The 13,660-nt window shown below is 50.2% G+C and overlaps 5 protein-coding genes and 1 non-coding gene across 6 annotated transcripts; 3 read left to right on the forward strand and 3 right to left on the reverse strand.

Moving 5' to 3' along the window:
• Positions 1-580: 580 nt before the first annotated feature.
• On the reverse strand, positions 581-4,388 carry atrR (transcription factor atrR). The gene is made up of 8 exons (XM_073755830.1): positions 4,086-4,388; positions 3,554-4,000; positions 3,373-3,500; positions 2,936-3,315; positions 2,389-2,885; positions 2,157-2,332; positions 1,547-2,107; positions 581-1,492 (listed from the first exon to the last, which is right to left on the reverse strand). The coding sequence occupies exons 2-8, from the start codon at positions 3,752-3,754 to the stop codon at positions 760-762; spliced, it is 2,676 nt and encodes an 891-aa protein (XP_073610488.1). The 5' UTR covers positions 3,755-4,000; positions 4,086-4,388; the 3' UTR covers positions 581-759.
• Positions 4,389-4,932: 544 nt separating this feature from the next.
• On the reverse strand, positions 4,933-5,421 carry pam18 (putative mitochondrial DnaJ chaperone (Tim14); the record flags this gene model as incomplete). Its single annotated transcript, XM_073760675.1, has 4 exons — positions 4,933-5,071; positions 5,133-5,186; positions 5,238-5,311; positions 5,371-5,421. 4 exons carry the CDS (start codon positions 5,419-5,421, stop codon positions 4,933-4,935), a joined length of 318 nt encoding a protein of 105 aa, XP_073610489.1.
• Positions 5,422-5,644: 223 nt separating this feature from the next.
• On the forward strand, positions 5,645-6,699 carry BDV17DRAFT_276452 (ribosomal eL24 family protein). Its single transcript, XM_073759332.1, has 2 exons — positions 5,645-5,701; positions 5,783-6,699. The coding sequence occupies exons 1-2, from the start codon at positions 5,697-5,699 to the stop codon at positions 6,348-6,350; spliced, it is 573 nt and encodes a 190-aa protein (XP_073610490.1). The 5' UTR covers positions 5,645-5,696; the 3' UTR covers positions 6,351-6,699.
• A 103-nt stretch (positions 6,700-6,802) lies between these two features.
• BDV17DRAFT_276454 (phosducin family protein) lies at positions 6,803-8,290 on the forward strand. Its single transcript, XM_073759333.1, has 4 exons — positions 6,803-6,932; positions 7,016-7,198; positions 7,290-7,648; positions 7,717-8,290. The coding sequence occupies exons 1-4, from the start codon at positions 6,895-6,897 to the stop codon at positions 7,875-7,877; spliced, it is 741 nt and encodes a 246-aa protein (XP_073610491.1). The 5' UTR covers positions 6,803-6,894; the 3' UTR covers positions 7,878-8,290.
• On the reverse strand, positions 8,291-9,977 carry rsmA (putative bZIP transcription factor (Fcr3)). The gene is made up of 3 exons (XM_073759334.1): positions 9,494-9,977; positions 9,147-9,430; positions 8,291-9,075 (listed from the first exon to the last, which is right to left on the reverse strand). Exons 1-3 carry the CDS (start codon positions 9,614-9,616, stop codon positions 8,514-8,516), a joined length of 969 nt encoding a protein of 322 aa, XP_073610492.1. The 5' UTR covers positions 9,617-9,977; the 3' UTR covers positions 8,291-8,513.
• A 3,390-nt stretch (positions 9,978-13,367) lies between these two features.
• Positions 13,368-13,440, forward strand: BDV17DRAFT_t140. Its single transcript has one exon. It is a non-coding gene; the product is annotated as a tRNA-Thr (tRNA).
• Positions 13,441-13,660: the final 220 nt, after the last annotated feature.

Raw genomic sequence — 13,660 nt, forward strand, 5'->3', positions numbered from 1 at the left:
ATGGAGCGGAAAGGGATGCTGTAAGCTTAGTAGCAAGCACGGGTGTCCATAGAAGCCCTTGCCAGGGAGATCGGGCGTGGAATCGTGTCTATCGCGTGGGAATTGGGGATTGATGGTGACTTCAAGCTGCTGTCGTCCGCCGGAGGTTGGATCGGTCGTGGTTTTTTGCCGTTCCGAGTCGGGATGAGTCAGCCCAGAATCCGAAGGAAGGAAATCGTCGACGTACCACCGTCGTTAACTCCGGCTTTGCACTGGGACAGCTAAGTCGCTTATATTAGTACGAAGACTTGGTCTAGATCGACTAAGTCGAAGCTTCCTCCAGCAGCAGCTCAACATTGTTGTTCCAGTCCGGACATCACGATTACAACCGTGGACCATACGACAATTGAGCCACATGGACATTACTAGTCACCTTGCTTCACCACTTGGGGCAAAGACAATAACACTATAAGAGAGGAATCAGATTTCGATATACATATAACCGGACTTCCTGCTTTGCCCGAATCGCAGAGTGTGGAGCTTCTAATAAATGAACTAAATCCTTGATGCAGTATACACTGACGCCCATCGAATGCTCCTGGACCCAATTGAACGCCTTTCCCTTACTCCTCGCCAAATAATATGAGATATTATAATGTGGACAGATCGTTAACATAACGCCCAGTTCCACCTGAACTCGTAGACAAGCGAGTAAAATATCAGAAAAATGGACATTTTGCGAAGGGTCTCAATGAAGAGACGTGCTCGTTTCATCGTAAATTAGTTATTAGGGCCTGAGTCGAATACGGGAAAGTTCGTGGACATATCGGCCCAGTCCCATTCAATGGTCATTGGCATCTGCCAGAGGTCTTGCGGAACAAAAGGTTGTTGAAACGGAGGCACCATAGGCATCTCGCCGGCAGACGTCAAAGGGGGCTGACCACCGAAATTTAGATTGTCAAGGGCGGTAGGGCTAAGCATCTCCGCAAAGTCCTCGCCGACTCTCGGCATGGCTGATATGTTTCCTGACATGTCAGTGGAAATCCCCGTAGTCCCAGGCATTGCTTGGCTTTGTGTAAAAGCTGTTGCCCCGTTCATAACATTAGAGCCATTATCCCGCGTGTCAGCAATGTATTGTGGCGTGGATGAGTAGGGCATGTTGGTAGGCGCTATAGTAGCTGTGTTTGCTTTCAAGGGGGGAGGTGCAGTCGACTCCTTGGTTGTGTCCTGCGATGTATTTCTAGGCTCGTCTGGCGCAGCTTTCCGCTTCTTCTTCGAATGAGAATCCCTCTCGGCTTTGTCAAGAACAACCTGAGCAATCCTCTCGAACTCGCCGCACACACCGAGCATACGTTTTATACTTCCGTTCGACTCGTCGGACACGAGCGTGGAAAGGAAATTGACGACGACGTTCATCAACTTAACATCTGAGCGAGCCCGTGCGTCATTTGGGTTTTGTAGGATATTCGCGAACAACGTCACCAACGCAGAGACCGGATAATACAATATCAACCTACATGGCCTTATATCAGACAACTTGCTCAAAATCGCAAAGAACGGGACTTACCAGACACAAGCAAAATCGCCCTGCGGAATATACTTGATCAGATTGATGGACGCCCTAGCGGCAGTCACGCACAGAACCGCTGATAAGAAGACCCTCGGATTCAAAGGGCGGGCATTCAGGCCTTGGATTGCATAATTGGATAGGCGACTTGTCCAATATCCGTGGTGAACAGACATGCGGTGGATTGTCGTCAAACAGTTGTAATAAGCGAAGTGTAACACGACGACGTGAAGAATCAGAGGGGCGTGCATCGCTTTGATCTCGTTCTCAGGCCTGAAGTCAATGGGAATACTATCCTTCCATTCTTCAAGCTCTTTGTCGAGGTCGCCGATGGTATTCAAGAGCTCTCCATCGGATTGCTTGGAAGCTCTAGCCGAGTAAAGCCGTTTGTACACCTTGCTTTCAATGATAGAGAACTGGCACAAAATTCGAAACATGTTGAACTTTCCTCCATCGGATAATGGAACATTGCCGATATTATCGGGAGGGTCGTCACTCGGCAACTCGACATTCATATCATCGTCATCTTGGACAGGAGGGCGACCAGAGCGAAGGCAAATGCTATGGCACGATCAGTGGGTGGACATGTTTTGTGGTTAAGAGAACATACTCTTTGTCTAGCATATAAGCAATCCAGAACACTCTCTTTCGCTGCTCTGCTTCGACGGGATTCAACCCGAAACCGGACCCACGCTTATGGAGTCCGATGCTGTGGGACAACCTGATGGCTGCAGCGACTAAGAAGAATGATGGCTGCGGGTTAGGCGTTCCCTGGAGGAAGAGCGACTGCAAGGGGCGTTAGATCTGCCCCATTGAATCGATGCGAAGAATGTAAGACCCACCATGCCTAGAAGAGCTTGCACGCTCAGTAAATCCGTATTTCGCATAGTCAGTTCCGTTAATACACCCATGGCATTCTTCAAATATAGCCATGCCTTTTTGTCCTCCTCTTGAGGGACGAGGTTACTCATTACTCGTAAGCGATGAGATATAGCGAGCACCACATTGATGCTAGCCCACCAGCCGGAGCCTTCGTAGGGGTCCCGTGAATATTGTTTCTCGACCAGGTGCATAAAGGTCGGTTCGTGGAAAAGAGGAAACATGCAATTAAAGTTATCGAAGAAATCTCGGAAAAGTGACAATGCCTCCTCCTTAGGTGGTAGGGGCTTGAAAACGCGGCGGGCGAAGATGTCGCTGAAAATTTCCGGCTTCCAGTACATCCATTTATTATCGTCAATATACGCAGATGAAATCATGTCTTGAAAAGATGTGTCTCCTGTCTTCTCGTTCACCCATTGGATACCCTTGGGCGAAAAGATCGAAAACCCCGATGACGAGCCTAAGAAGTAGTCAGCCTTACTCATGCCGCAAAGCATAAGGGGCACTTACCAATATACCGTGTTTCACCGCAATTGTTCGTCACGAGGGAGCACATCATATCTGACAATCCCTCTACCTCATTCTCAGACTCTTTCTGGGAGTCTGGTGAGGTCGCCGCGGTCCGTGGGCTAGAATGCGAATCCATCCTGGGCGTCGTATGCCTTGAAGCGGTAGCTGGTTGAGACTGGTTGTTGGGCGCCATGGGCATATTGAACCTCGTCGGGCTGTTGGTGCCAGTGTAGCCGCCGGTTGAAAGTGATCGATCGGCCAGTCGTTTCTCCAGCGTTCCAAGATCTGTCTTCCCATCGTCTTCATTCAACAGACCGGAAAGTCGAAGCAGAGATTCCATCCTCCCTAGCCGGTTCTCCAGGCCTTCAATATATTTGGCGCTGGAACAAAATATAGTTAGCGATTGAACACTCCGAGATAAGGGCATAGTGACGTACCCTTTGGGCGGGTTTCGCTTTTTCTCGACTTGAGTGAAGACGCATTCTGTTTTATAATTGATACAGTGAGAGCATTTCGGCATCTTGCCGTCGCATTTAATCTTCTTTTTCCGGCACATATCGCAAGCCTGCGGGCGAGAGACAGTTAGTCATGAAACTAACAGTCGTTCGTGGCACCTACCCTCGCAATTCGTCTTCGTTTGGCGTCATTGTTATCATCCCCCATACCCATCGAGGTCTCGTCGGCGAAACTGGGGTTCGGAAGCGAAGCGGTGACCGGGGATCCATCGTGATTGTATGCGCCGAAGATGGGAGTTTGCTGGTTGGTGAAGATGGGCATGTCGTAGCCCATGCCGTTCGAACCGTCCCCAATGCCGTCCATATTGCCAACAGAGCGGTGGTGAGAAGCTTAAGCCTTAGAGAGATTCGAGCACTGCCCGATATGTGAAAGGGTGGAGTTTTGCTAATGTCAGCGGGTAGGCAGGTCTGGAGGTCGGATGCGGGGTCCTTCCATTCAAGGCAAGCGGGAGTGTCGGAGGTGCTGGGACTGATATGATTGGAAGTCCTCGGAGGTTCGTTTTCTTTTCTTTTTCGTCTTTTCTCACGGCGGCAACGGTCAAAGGAGGGACTGGGGTGAGTGAGCAAGTCAGCATTTGGCGGAGGCAAAAAATGGATGATGACATGGGCCGGGGAGACAGAAAACGCGGGCTTACTCAATCAGTGGTCCGGCACGTGGCAACCAACAAGAAAGACGGTCTGGGAAGAAGCAAAGTTCAAAGGATGGCACAGTAGCAATATGAAGAGATCAAAAACGAACCAGACAGATGGCCCTAAGTCTGTTGCAACTACATTGGACGAATGGTGGGCGTGAAGGACCAAGCAGACGTAACGGTGCTGCCTCTGCCGGAGCAGGGAACTAGAAGACTCCTTAACCCCGACCAGCCAAGCTCCTCTAGTGCCATCTCGGAGTCTTCGACTTTGTGAAGGTTCGAATACGGTATACGAGCCTCTACGAGATCGACAGACGGGCCCCGAAGTCCCGACACCCCGTGAACCACCTATCTGCGACCTCCTTCGGATCTTTCACCTTCCGTTCTGTTCTCCCATATGCACTTTCTATTTGAGCTTGGCGAGGTTTGACATTCATTCACGCTTGTGGTCATCCTTGTTTGACACATCGGTCCCTGGAATGTCCCTGGTGCTTTCTCATCACTTCCGTGGATGCCCGCTTAGTTATCAGATGAGGATAACGTCAGCCAGCTTTAAAGTTCTTCTGTCCATGGTCTGAGATCTAGTATTGACTGTAAAAACATGTAGATATCAGTTAGGAGCGGCGATTAACATTTATATACAGTACAAATCTCCGGGCCAACGAGGTAAGGAGCAAAAGCGCCTATCCTCAAAATCCATCCAACGCCACGCTATGCACCGAAAGACAGCATTTTATACACGGGGGAGTGTGATCTGTCGTATCGGACTGCCGACCCGGATTCATTTTCCGGTCGCGCATCTCATCCCAGACACAAACCCCAAAACAGCGATTTCTTCTCATACAGAAGATCAGGTATGCTTATCCAGGAACTCTTTGGCTTCGTTGATCTTTGTTGCCAGATAAGGGCTGCCACCGCGATCGGGGTGGTTGAGCAGCATCAGAGCACGGTGCTTCTTGCGGACCTTCTCCTTGTTCAGAGTGCGTTCCCTATCGGATTGTTAGCCTTGATTCAAAAAAAAATATTTTGGCCGGTAAGAAGTTTACGTACGGTAGTTCAAGAATCAAAGCGGCCTCGCGGCGGTTCATCCGAGGTTCGAATCCTCTGCGGCCAAATTAGCAATCCGTAGGTATCTCTTGATTCACAACACCGAACCCCTTGTAGAAAGCCTTTCCCATGGCGTTGACACCACCCTTGGAGCGACGGTAAGCGACCAAACCAGCACGGCCCTAGACAAGCAAAACGATCAGTATCAAGGATCCCCCAAAATGCGCCTCAAGAAACATACCAAAAAGGCGGCGGTAGCGACACCAAGACCCATAGCAAACATCGACGCCATCTTGATTGATTAAATCTCCGGGACTCGTGTAAGACAGTGTATAGCGTATGCCCTGGCGTTCTGTCTCGATGCTCTCGGGGTGACGTTGGGAGAAGAAGCGGCCGTCGAGATAAAAACTCGGAACGCCGCCGCGGGGCCAAATCGGGTTTAGCGCCGGCAGAATTTCAAAACTTCTGCTTGTCGATATGAATTTCTCCCCGACTTTTTGATAGCATCCGACCCTTCTCTATCGGGCCCTTTTTCAAGATACTGGAGGTGATACAAGGTCCGTCAAGATGAGGTTAGTCTTTCCATTCCAATAGCGCATCCGAATCCCATGCAATCTCGACCCAGAAAACCCATACTAACACCGCCTATCCAGAGTCGAAACATGCCACTTCTGCTCTCGCCCGGTCTACCCCTCCAAGGGCATCCAGATGGTTAGGCTAGACGGGAAAGCCTTCCGATTCTGCCGCTCAAAATGCCACTCCAACTTCAAGCTCAAGAGACAACCACGCAAGCTCAAGTGGACCAAGGCAGGCCGTGCCGCCAGCGGCAAGGAAATGATTGTCGACTCATCGCTCGTCCTATCCCAGTTCGCGAAGAAGCGCAACGTCCCCGTCAAGTACGACCGAAATCTCGTCAATGCGACGGTCAAGGCCATGGAGCGGGTGGAGGAGATCAGATCACGACGCGAGCGGGCGTTCACGAAGCGCCGGTTGGCGGGCAAGGAGGCGCGGCAGCGCAAGCGCGAGGAGGACAGGAAGGTTGTTGCAGAGGGCGAGCATCTTATTCGCAAGGAGCTCCGCGAGAGAGAGGAGGGTCGCGGACTTGTCGAGGAGGGTGTCACATCTGTGGCCAAGGTCCATGGGGAGGAGAGGCTGCGGCAGAAGAAGAAGACCAGACTCTTGGTGGATGGTACCACGCAGGACGAGATGGATGTGGACTAGATTCTGTTTGGACATTTTCATTTGTTTTCTCGATCTTACGGAGTTCGGTTTGTTTCATACCTGGGTTGTTGCCGAAAAGCTGATTATGATGCACATTCATGCGAATATCACTGTTTCCTATCTTACTGGCATAGCTAAGGAATAATCAAGAGAAACGTCTCGCCAGCGATTGTTCTGAGGTGCTACATAGTGCTTGAACAACATATACTTAGAAGCCTAAGCACGCATAAGTCAAAAATAGTTTCGGGATGCCAGAGAGGGAGACCCAGCTGAGAGCTACTGGACACAGCCTAGAAGCTGTCAAAGAAGTAATGTCGCTTAAAACATACTCTTTCTGTCCATGAACTACTCCGTGCGTGGCCGCCATGCCCGCCGGCCGCCACACACTCCGCCAAGACCACCCCAGATTTATCCCAATCTGCCCCTCTACGTCTGCCTAGCATTCTACAACCTCCCCCTCACCAACCAATCCTCCTTGTCACATCCTTCCAATCGCTCCTTAGAATCACTAATCTCCTCTTAGTTACTCGAATTCCGCCTCACGATGCAAGTCGAAGTAAACCCCAACGAAGACACAGAATGGTTCGTTCGTCCCCGCCAAGTTCCAACCCACCACCGTACCTCCGTCACCACAGCAGAAGCTAACACAATCTACAATCTCACAGGAACGACATCCTCCGCAAACACGGCATTATCCCTGAAAAGCCACAAGACCCGGAACCGCTCATACAAGAAGCCCTCATCGAAGCCGAGCGCAAAGCGCACGAGAACCGCCTCGAGGATAAGGACCTCGATGAACTCGATGAATTGGAGGATGAGGAGGATGAGGACTTTTTGAATCAGTATCGGTATGCATTTGCCCACGCACGCAACATGCCCTGGCTACTCAAAGTATAGTTGGAGTATGGTATGCGCGACTAACCAAGAGGAATGAAATAGACAAAAACGCCTCGCAGAACTAAGCACAATAAACCAAACCTCTATCCATAACCAAGTCTACGGGCTCCAAAAGCCCGACTTTACGCGCGAAGTCACCGACGCCTCGCAAAACTGTTTCGTCTGCCTAAACCTTACGTCCTCGAGCAGCAACAACGTCGAGTCCCGGCTTCTTAGCGAATTATGGCGACGCCTGGCGGCTAAATATGGCGATATCAAGTTCTGCGAGATGCGCGGGAATATGTGTATTGAAGGGTATCCGGACCGGAATACGCCAACTATTCTTGTCTATCATAAGGGGGAGATTGTGAGGCAGTTTGTTACGCTCTTGACGCTGCGCGGGTCGGCGACGAGGATTGAGGGTTTGTTTTTCCTGCCCCTGCTCCTGCTATTCTTCTGTGGGAAAGGGACAAAGCTAATCAGGTATTAGATCTCGAGAATATGCTAGTGGAAGTTGGCGCACTCAAGGAGAGTGACGTCCGGTTAAAGAAGGACGACTCGGACGATGAGCGGCCGTTGAAGGTGAAGTCCAAGTCTAGTATCCGGAAGACCGCCACCGTGGAGGAGGAGGACGACGACGATTGGGATTAAGCGGTTTAGACATGGGGACACGAACCTCTAAGTCTCGTCATGAGCACGACAGGGCCAGCCCCGTGCATGGTCGCAATCGACCTAGACGACTTGCTCGTCGCATACTATATTGGGGTGCGGGCTCGGTGAGGACTACCTCCAGGGTACTGGAACCAGCCCGGGACTCGTTGGTGAGGCGAGGCCACTCGGCGGGCTAGGTCTCGATTGGTGGACGGGACCGCTATCCGTTCAGCTCATCTGTATATACTGGACCCGGAGATAATACGGGTCAAGGCTAGAGCCAGCGGCGATCTACTCTAAACAAGGGTGACAATGTATAAAGACCATAGACCAAATCCATATATTCAAAAGACAGTAGCGCCGCTGCTGAATGCAAGGCTATACAAACAGACATGAACATAAAGCGAATGACAGAAAATATATACCTTCCCAGCCCAAAATATAACCCATCACACCCGCTCAAACGACCGTCCATGTAATCCAATCCAAATCACTCCATAACCATATCGCAGTAAATTTCCCAACCCAAATCCAACCCGGCAAGCAGCTCCGATTCCCAACGCAAACCCAAGACAATCACGGTAGTTCCCCGTAAATCTCTCCTGTCCGTACATAGGCACGGAGTACTCTCGTTAATCACAACAACCCATCAACATCCCCCACCAAACTCTCCTCAATCGCCTGCCGAATTTGCGCCTCCCTAAACGCCGGTCCCTGCCCATCACACTGCGCAGCAGTCTTCAGCCTCCTCGTAACCCCCGCAACATCCACAAGCCCCCTCTTGAACGCCTCGTGGCCCTGGATGATATCCCACGTCGCACCCGCATCGAACAGCCGCTCCCCAGACTCCTTGCAATACGTCACGCGATGTAACCGCACCGATTGACCTGCTGGAACAAGGTCGCTGTAGAAGTCTGTGGGGGAATAGACCATTGGTCCGGTTTGAGTTGGCTCGTTCGAGTCGTGAGTTCGGGCGTGGTCGGTGGAGGGATCTGTAGAGGTTGAGTTGTTTGGTGGGGGTTTGTTTGTAGATGCTGATGTTGCGCGCAGGATCTCGTTCTCAGTTTCGAAGCGCACGAGCTCGCGCTTTAGGCGTTCGTTGTCCGCGGTTAAAATTGAAGACTCTTGTTGGAGATTCGAGACTGTTTCTTCGAGGTCCCGGACGCGGCGCTCTTTGCGTTCGCGGAAGGCTCGTTGGCTGTTGAACAAGAGAACAATAATTAGTCCCTGCCCTTTAACACAGTATAGTAGAATAAGGAATGGACATACGCAGCCCGATTCTGCGCCTTGCGCTTGTCCTGCCTCGGTGTAACCAGCCCCTCCTTATCCTTTTCCTCGCTGTCGCTCCGCACCAGACCGAGATCATTAGCTAGGAAGTCGTCGCGGCCCTCAATTGAGCCCGGGTACAGGCCATGGCCCAGATGTTCGCCGCCGCCATTGCTCGAGACGGATCGTTTGCTGTACGAGTCTGGCGGGGACTGCGGGGGTTGGTCGTGGGCGAAATGCTGGGGCTGCGCGGTGTTGAAGCACGGGTCGAAGGGGGGTTGGTAGTTCTATATTTGCGACGGATCAGTATTCAATATTTCCGGCCACGTCCTTGGAATTTTGGGGCTAACCAGGTGGTCGATATGACCTTGTATATCATCGCCCTGCGGGTTTTGTGTTGGGGTCGGCAGTCCGTAGAGCGAGAATGGGTGCTGCTGCGGGTGTTGGCCGGCGTAGTAGGGGTACTGATCCATTGCGTCGTGTCGTCGTACACTTCGTACACTTCGTAGGCTTTGTGAATTGTGCTGCTGCTGTTTTGTTGCGATTGAAAATGCTGCTGGGCCCCGTAGACAGCGATCAGGGCCGGTATATATAGGTGCAAAGTCTAGATCCCGCAACGGGGCCAAGAACGATCGCCCCGAACTCGAGAGTGGTTGAAGGTTCGCCGCCTTTCCACTCTCCTCCCCAGCTGCCTATACAACGACAACAATTGCGATTGACGATGCTGACAATTCCATTGCTGCCAAAATTGACGGAGTTAGTCAGTCGCTATCGCCTGCCCAGCTTCCGTCTTCAGCTTCTTTCAGCTTCTTTGCCGCTGCCCTGCGCCCTGCGTATCTCACGGCGCTTACTCAGGAATTACATACAAAAGAGGCCTGTGAAATCGACGCCGAGAATGACGCGGGTTTGGCTCGGTCGTCCTGGCGCCGCCAAGAGAATTTTCAGACCCCGGTCGCACGGGCTTGGTTTGTTAAGGTCTAAAGCCCATCGTGGTCTGAAGTCCTTATCATATACTTATATACTTTATTTTTATAGATTTTTTTTTGGTACATACTCAGTCAGGGTCGGGTTGGGGGTTAGGGTTAGGCTGGGACCAGGATCTTAGGGTCTGATTAGGGGTCTAATACTTGAAGGTCCTTGTGAATAGGCTTATGAAGAGCTTCAAATATAATAGGTATGGCCATAGTCTGAACTCTGAAGTGCAAAGCAAGATAGAGTAGAGGCTTAAGACCATGCTGGCGGTTTCTCCGTTCCTGGGTCCAGACCATGTTTGACCTTTCTACTTCCTACTGCGGGAACTTTACCCACCCGGGCAGGTCACTTGTCTCTATCCATCACAGGTCACGAAACCTATTTGGCACCAATTTCCACATCGAACATATCACATGTCTCCGTCCGCAGGTTATAAGAGGGTTGGAGATCACGAGCCCTTGACTCTTCATACATACGAGCTAACTGCGGTCAAACGTGCTGTGGATGTACTGCTAACTATCTACTTCCGTGAACTGCTTGGGGTAGGGGGAGGCCCAGGATCACAGCGCGGCGGCGTTCATGATGTTCTACGTGCAAGCGGCAGTTCTAGCATGTCAAGGATAGAGTATACTGTCAAGCCCCGCGGTGACGCGGAGGTGAGAACTTCCAACTAGGCAGTCGGACCCCTCGCATGTAGAGACCAGAAAATTCCCAGAGGCTTTGGGTCCGGAGGTGGTTGATACTAGGTATAGGAATACGAGCACGCTACTGTACACGCTAGGTGGCGGGTACGCTGGCGAACCTTGTAGAGAGCTATGGAGGATATGATATATGCAGATTACCTTGATGGCGTTGCCTACCGTAGATAGGGACCTTCACCGGCATCGGCGCTGGGCTGGCAGATTCGTGTATGAAATCGTCGCCAACTCTATTCATTTTATTTATCTAATCTATCTCTGGCAAGCCTCCAAGTACGTCTTCCCTTAGCTATTCTTTTCATTGACTACGCTCCTAACAATCTGACCAATTCTCCCGAATCTGCTATAGGATTTGTTCGGCATCTGTTTCTAAATATGACTAGCCTCTTACCTCCTGGCCTCGCTCTTGCTGGCTCCGAGCCTGCTCTAGTTCATAAACGCCTCCGTGGCTTTAATATACAATTACTCTGATTATGTTCCTCTAGTATAGCCTCCGTAGCTTTTAATACTAATTCGCTAAAAACTTCAATCCTCCGCTCTAGATACCCCAACCTCTAAGCCCTGCAAGCATTGTAGGCACATGCTCAAAGTCTGCTCTTTTTGCTGCCAATACAATACAACAATAACGCCTTTACGCTGAAGTGCCCCTAGCAAATGTATAATCTGCCCTCATTCATTTCATCACCTATATAATGAAGCCCCGCATCCCGGACATTCAGTATGCAAATACAATAAGCGGCTGCATTTAGAAGATCCGCTTATCTTGCACGCAAACAAAACAAGAAGCTAGACAGGTTCTAGTGTGTGAATGCTTACAGTACTGCGATTGCTAAAACCAAAGAGGAGGCATCTCCGGGGCCCAAGAGAAGCCAAGCGCCAGCGCAAAGTATCGGTCAAAAAAGCCGAAATGTTGCAACCAAGATGGAGCCCTAGAATGACCATCCCCGCGTCCATGCTTTGAATGACTGAGAAAACTTGCAAACTAACACATCCCCGGTGACATTCCTTCTGGCCCTCAGACTTTTTTTTCTACAGCCAATCCCGACCCAGCCACAAGATCTCAACGACAATTCTATTATAAAAGCCGAACCCGAAGAGTCGCATGTACAACCCGCGCTTATGCAAACCCGGAGTCCCTTTGAAGCCGCTCATGGAGCTATACGCAATCAATCAACCATCAGAAGCCCTGCCTAGGTCTTGTTCCATGTCAATGATTCGACGTCGTGTTTTCCTATCCTTTTTATTTTCAAACATCTCCTTGGCATCACCTTGATTTCTGAGTGTCGAAACGTTCTGCCCTGCGCTACTGCTCCCCCATTCAGCCTAGCTTCGCCGAGTGAGATTCTCATCGAATGACTTTATCTTTCTTATTCAGTACCGCAGTCAGGTAGCCAATGCCATTATTTCTGCCTGCCTCTTGCTTCCAAGCCATCCTCTGTCTTATGTTTGTTCCCCGCCGGTCAAGTTGCAGATGATATTCTTGATATTTCCCATAATATTGACTTCCAACCCTCAGTCTCTATATATGACTCTAGTAATAAGCCTTATCCTACGCCTCCGGCTCCGGCAGATGAGGAGCAATACTGGACCGACCCCATCCTTTATAAGGAAGCTTGAGTCAGATTCTAATATATTTGTAGTCTTGGGCGGTTTCCTCTAAGTTTTAGGCTAAGAATGCTGATAGGAATCGCGGTGGTCGAATGGTACTGGCGGAAGTAGGTATACTGTTAGTGCCTTACAGCTCAGAATGACATTGAAGAATTCCTTGATAAAGGAACAACTCCACCTTGATACCAAGATGGAATAACTCCACTATAGGAAAGAAGCTCTCAAGCTCTCGTTACCAAATGCCTACCTTACTTCTAAGCGTCAGTAAGAAGACGGTTAGGTCTGAGCTAGGCGACAATAACAGCAATGCTGAGTATAAAGATATCAAGTAGGACATCCAATGGAGAAAGTTCATGTAAGTTGCTTAATCTTCAAGAGGAAGATAGTCCAGGCAGTCCTCGTTCGCCTGAACGCAATATGGATGTTAAGTGTGATGGCTTGAGTTGGGGTTATCCACAGGATTTATAAGGGTGGTTCGTGATGGTGGTTGCAGCCGATCGCTCCGGGGATAGTTGAATGGCTAGAGTTTATTCAGGCTTTAAGTAATAGGTTCCGGTAATATGGGAAAGTCCGCAATGTATACGATATGGCTTATGGTGGATGGAACAGCTGCTTGAAGTGGGCCTGTGTTATTACTGCATAATGTGAGCAGTCAGCTTGACAACTGAAATGTGGGGGCTTGATGGGGAAGGAGTTCTTGCCTTGCATGGCGGCAAAGATCCTGGAGATGGCATAGGGTAATCAGCAACGTACGGGGATCAGACTGTGTGTTTATTGAGTATCAAGTATCAACAGCATTTAGCACCAGAGACCAGCCGCCTTTTCACCTGTAACTTGAGGAGACTGAGACGTGGACCGCGAGTACCTGCCTGGCGTATCAATCATTATCATGCTAAGGCTTGCTACCGCTTATCATGTTATAAATCACGACATAGCACGTGAATGTGCCTTTGTAGCTCAGTGGTAGTAGCGTTTCACTTGTAATGAAAAGGTCCGCGGTTCAATCCCGCGTGGAGGCATCATTTTCGCGAAGGTATCTTTTTGCCGCGTCACTGTCATAGCTGATGCGGAAGTTTACCGCGTAGTAAACAACCCTAATTAACTAATCAAAAGCCTCTCGAGGTCCGCAGAAAGACTCAGGGACGGCTGAGCTGTATCCTGCCCAAGACTAACAACCCTGCATGTCCTTGCACCCTGGATAGATGTTTGTGAAAATCATGACTTTACAAGAATGGCTAT

The sequence above is a fragment of the Aspergillus undulatus genome, assembly GCF_047715775.1.
Source record: "Aspergillus undulatus strain CBS 261.88 unplaced genomic scaffold BDV17scaffold_84, whole genome shotgun sequence".
Classification (NCBI taxonomy): domain Eukaryota; kingdom Fungi; phylum Ascomycota; class Eurotiomycetes; order Eurotiales; family Aspergillaceae; genus Aspergillus; species Aspergillus undulatus.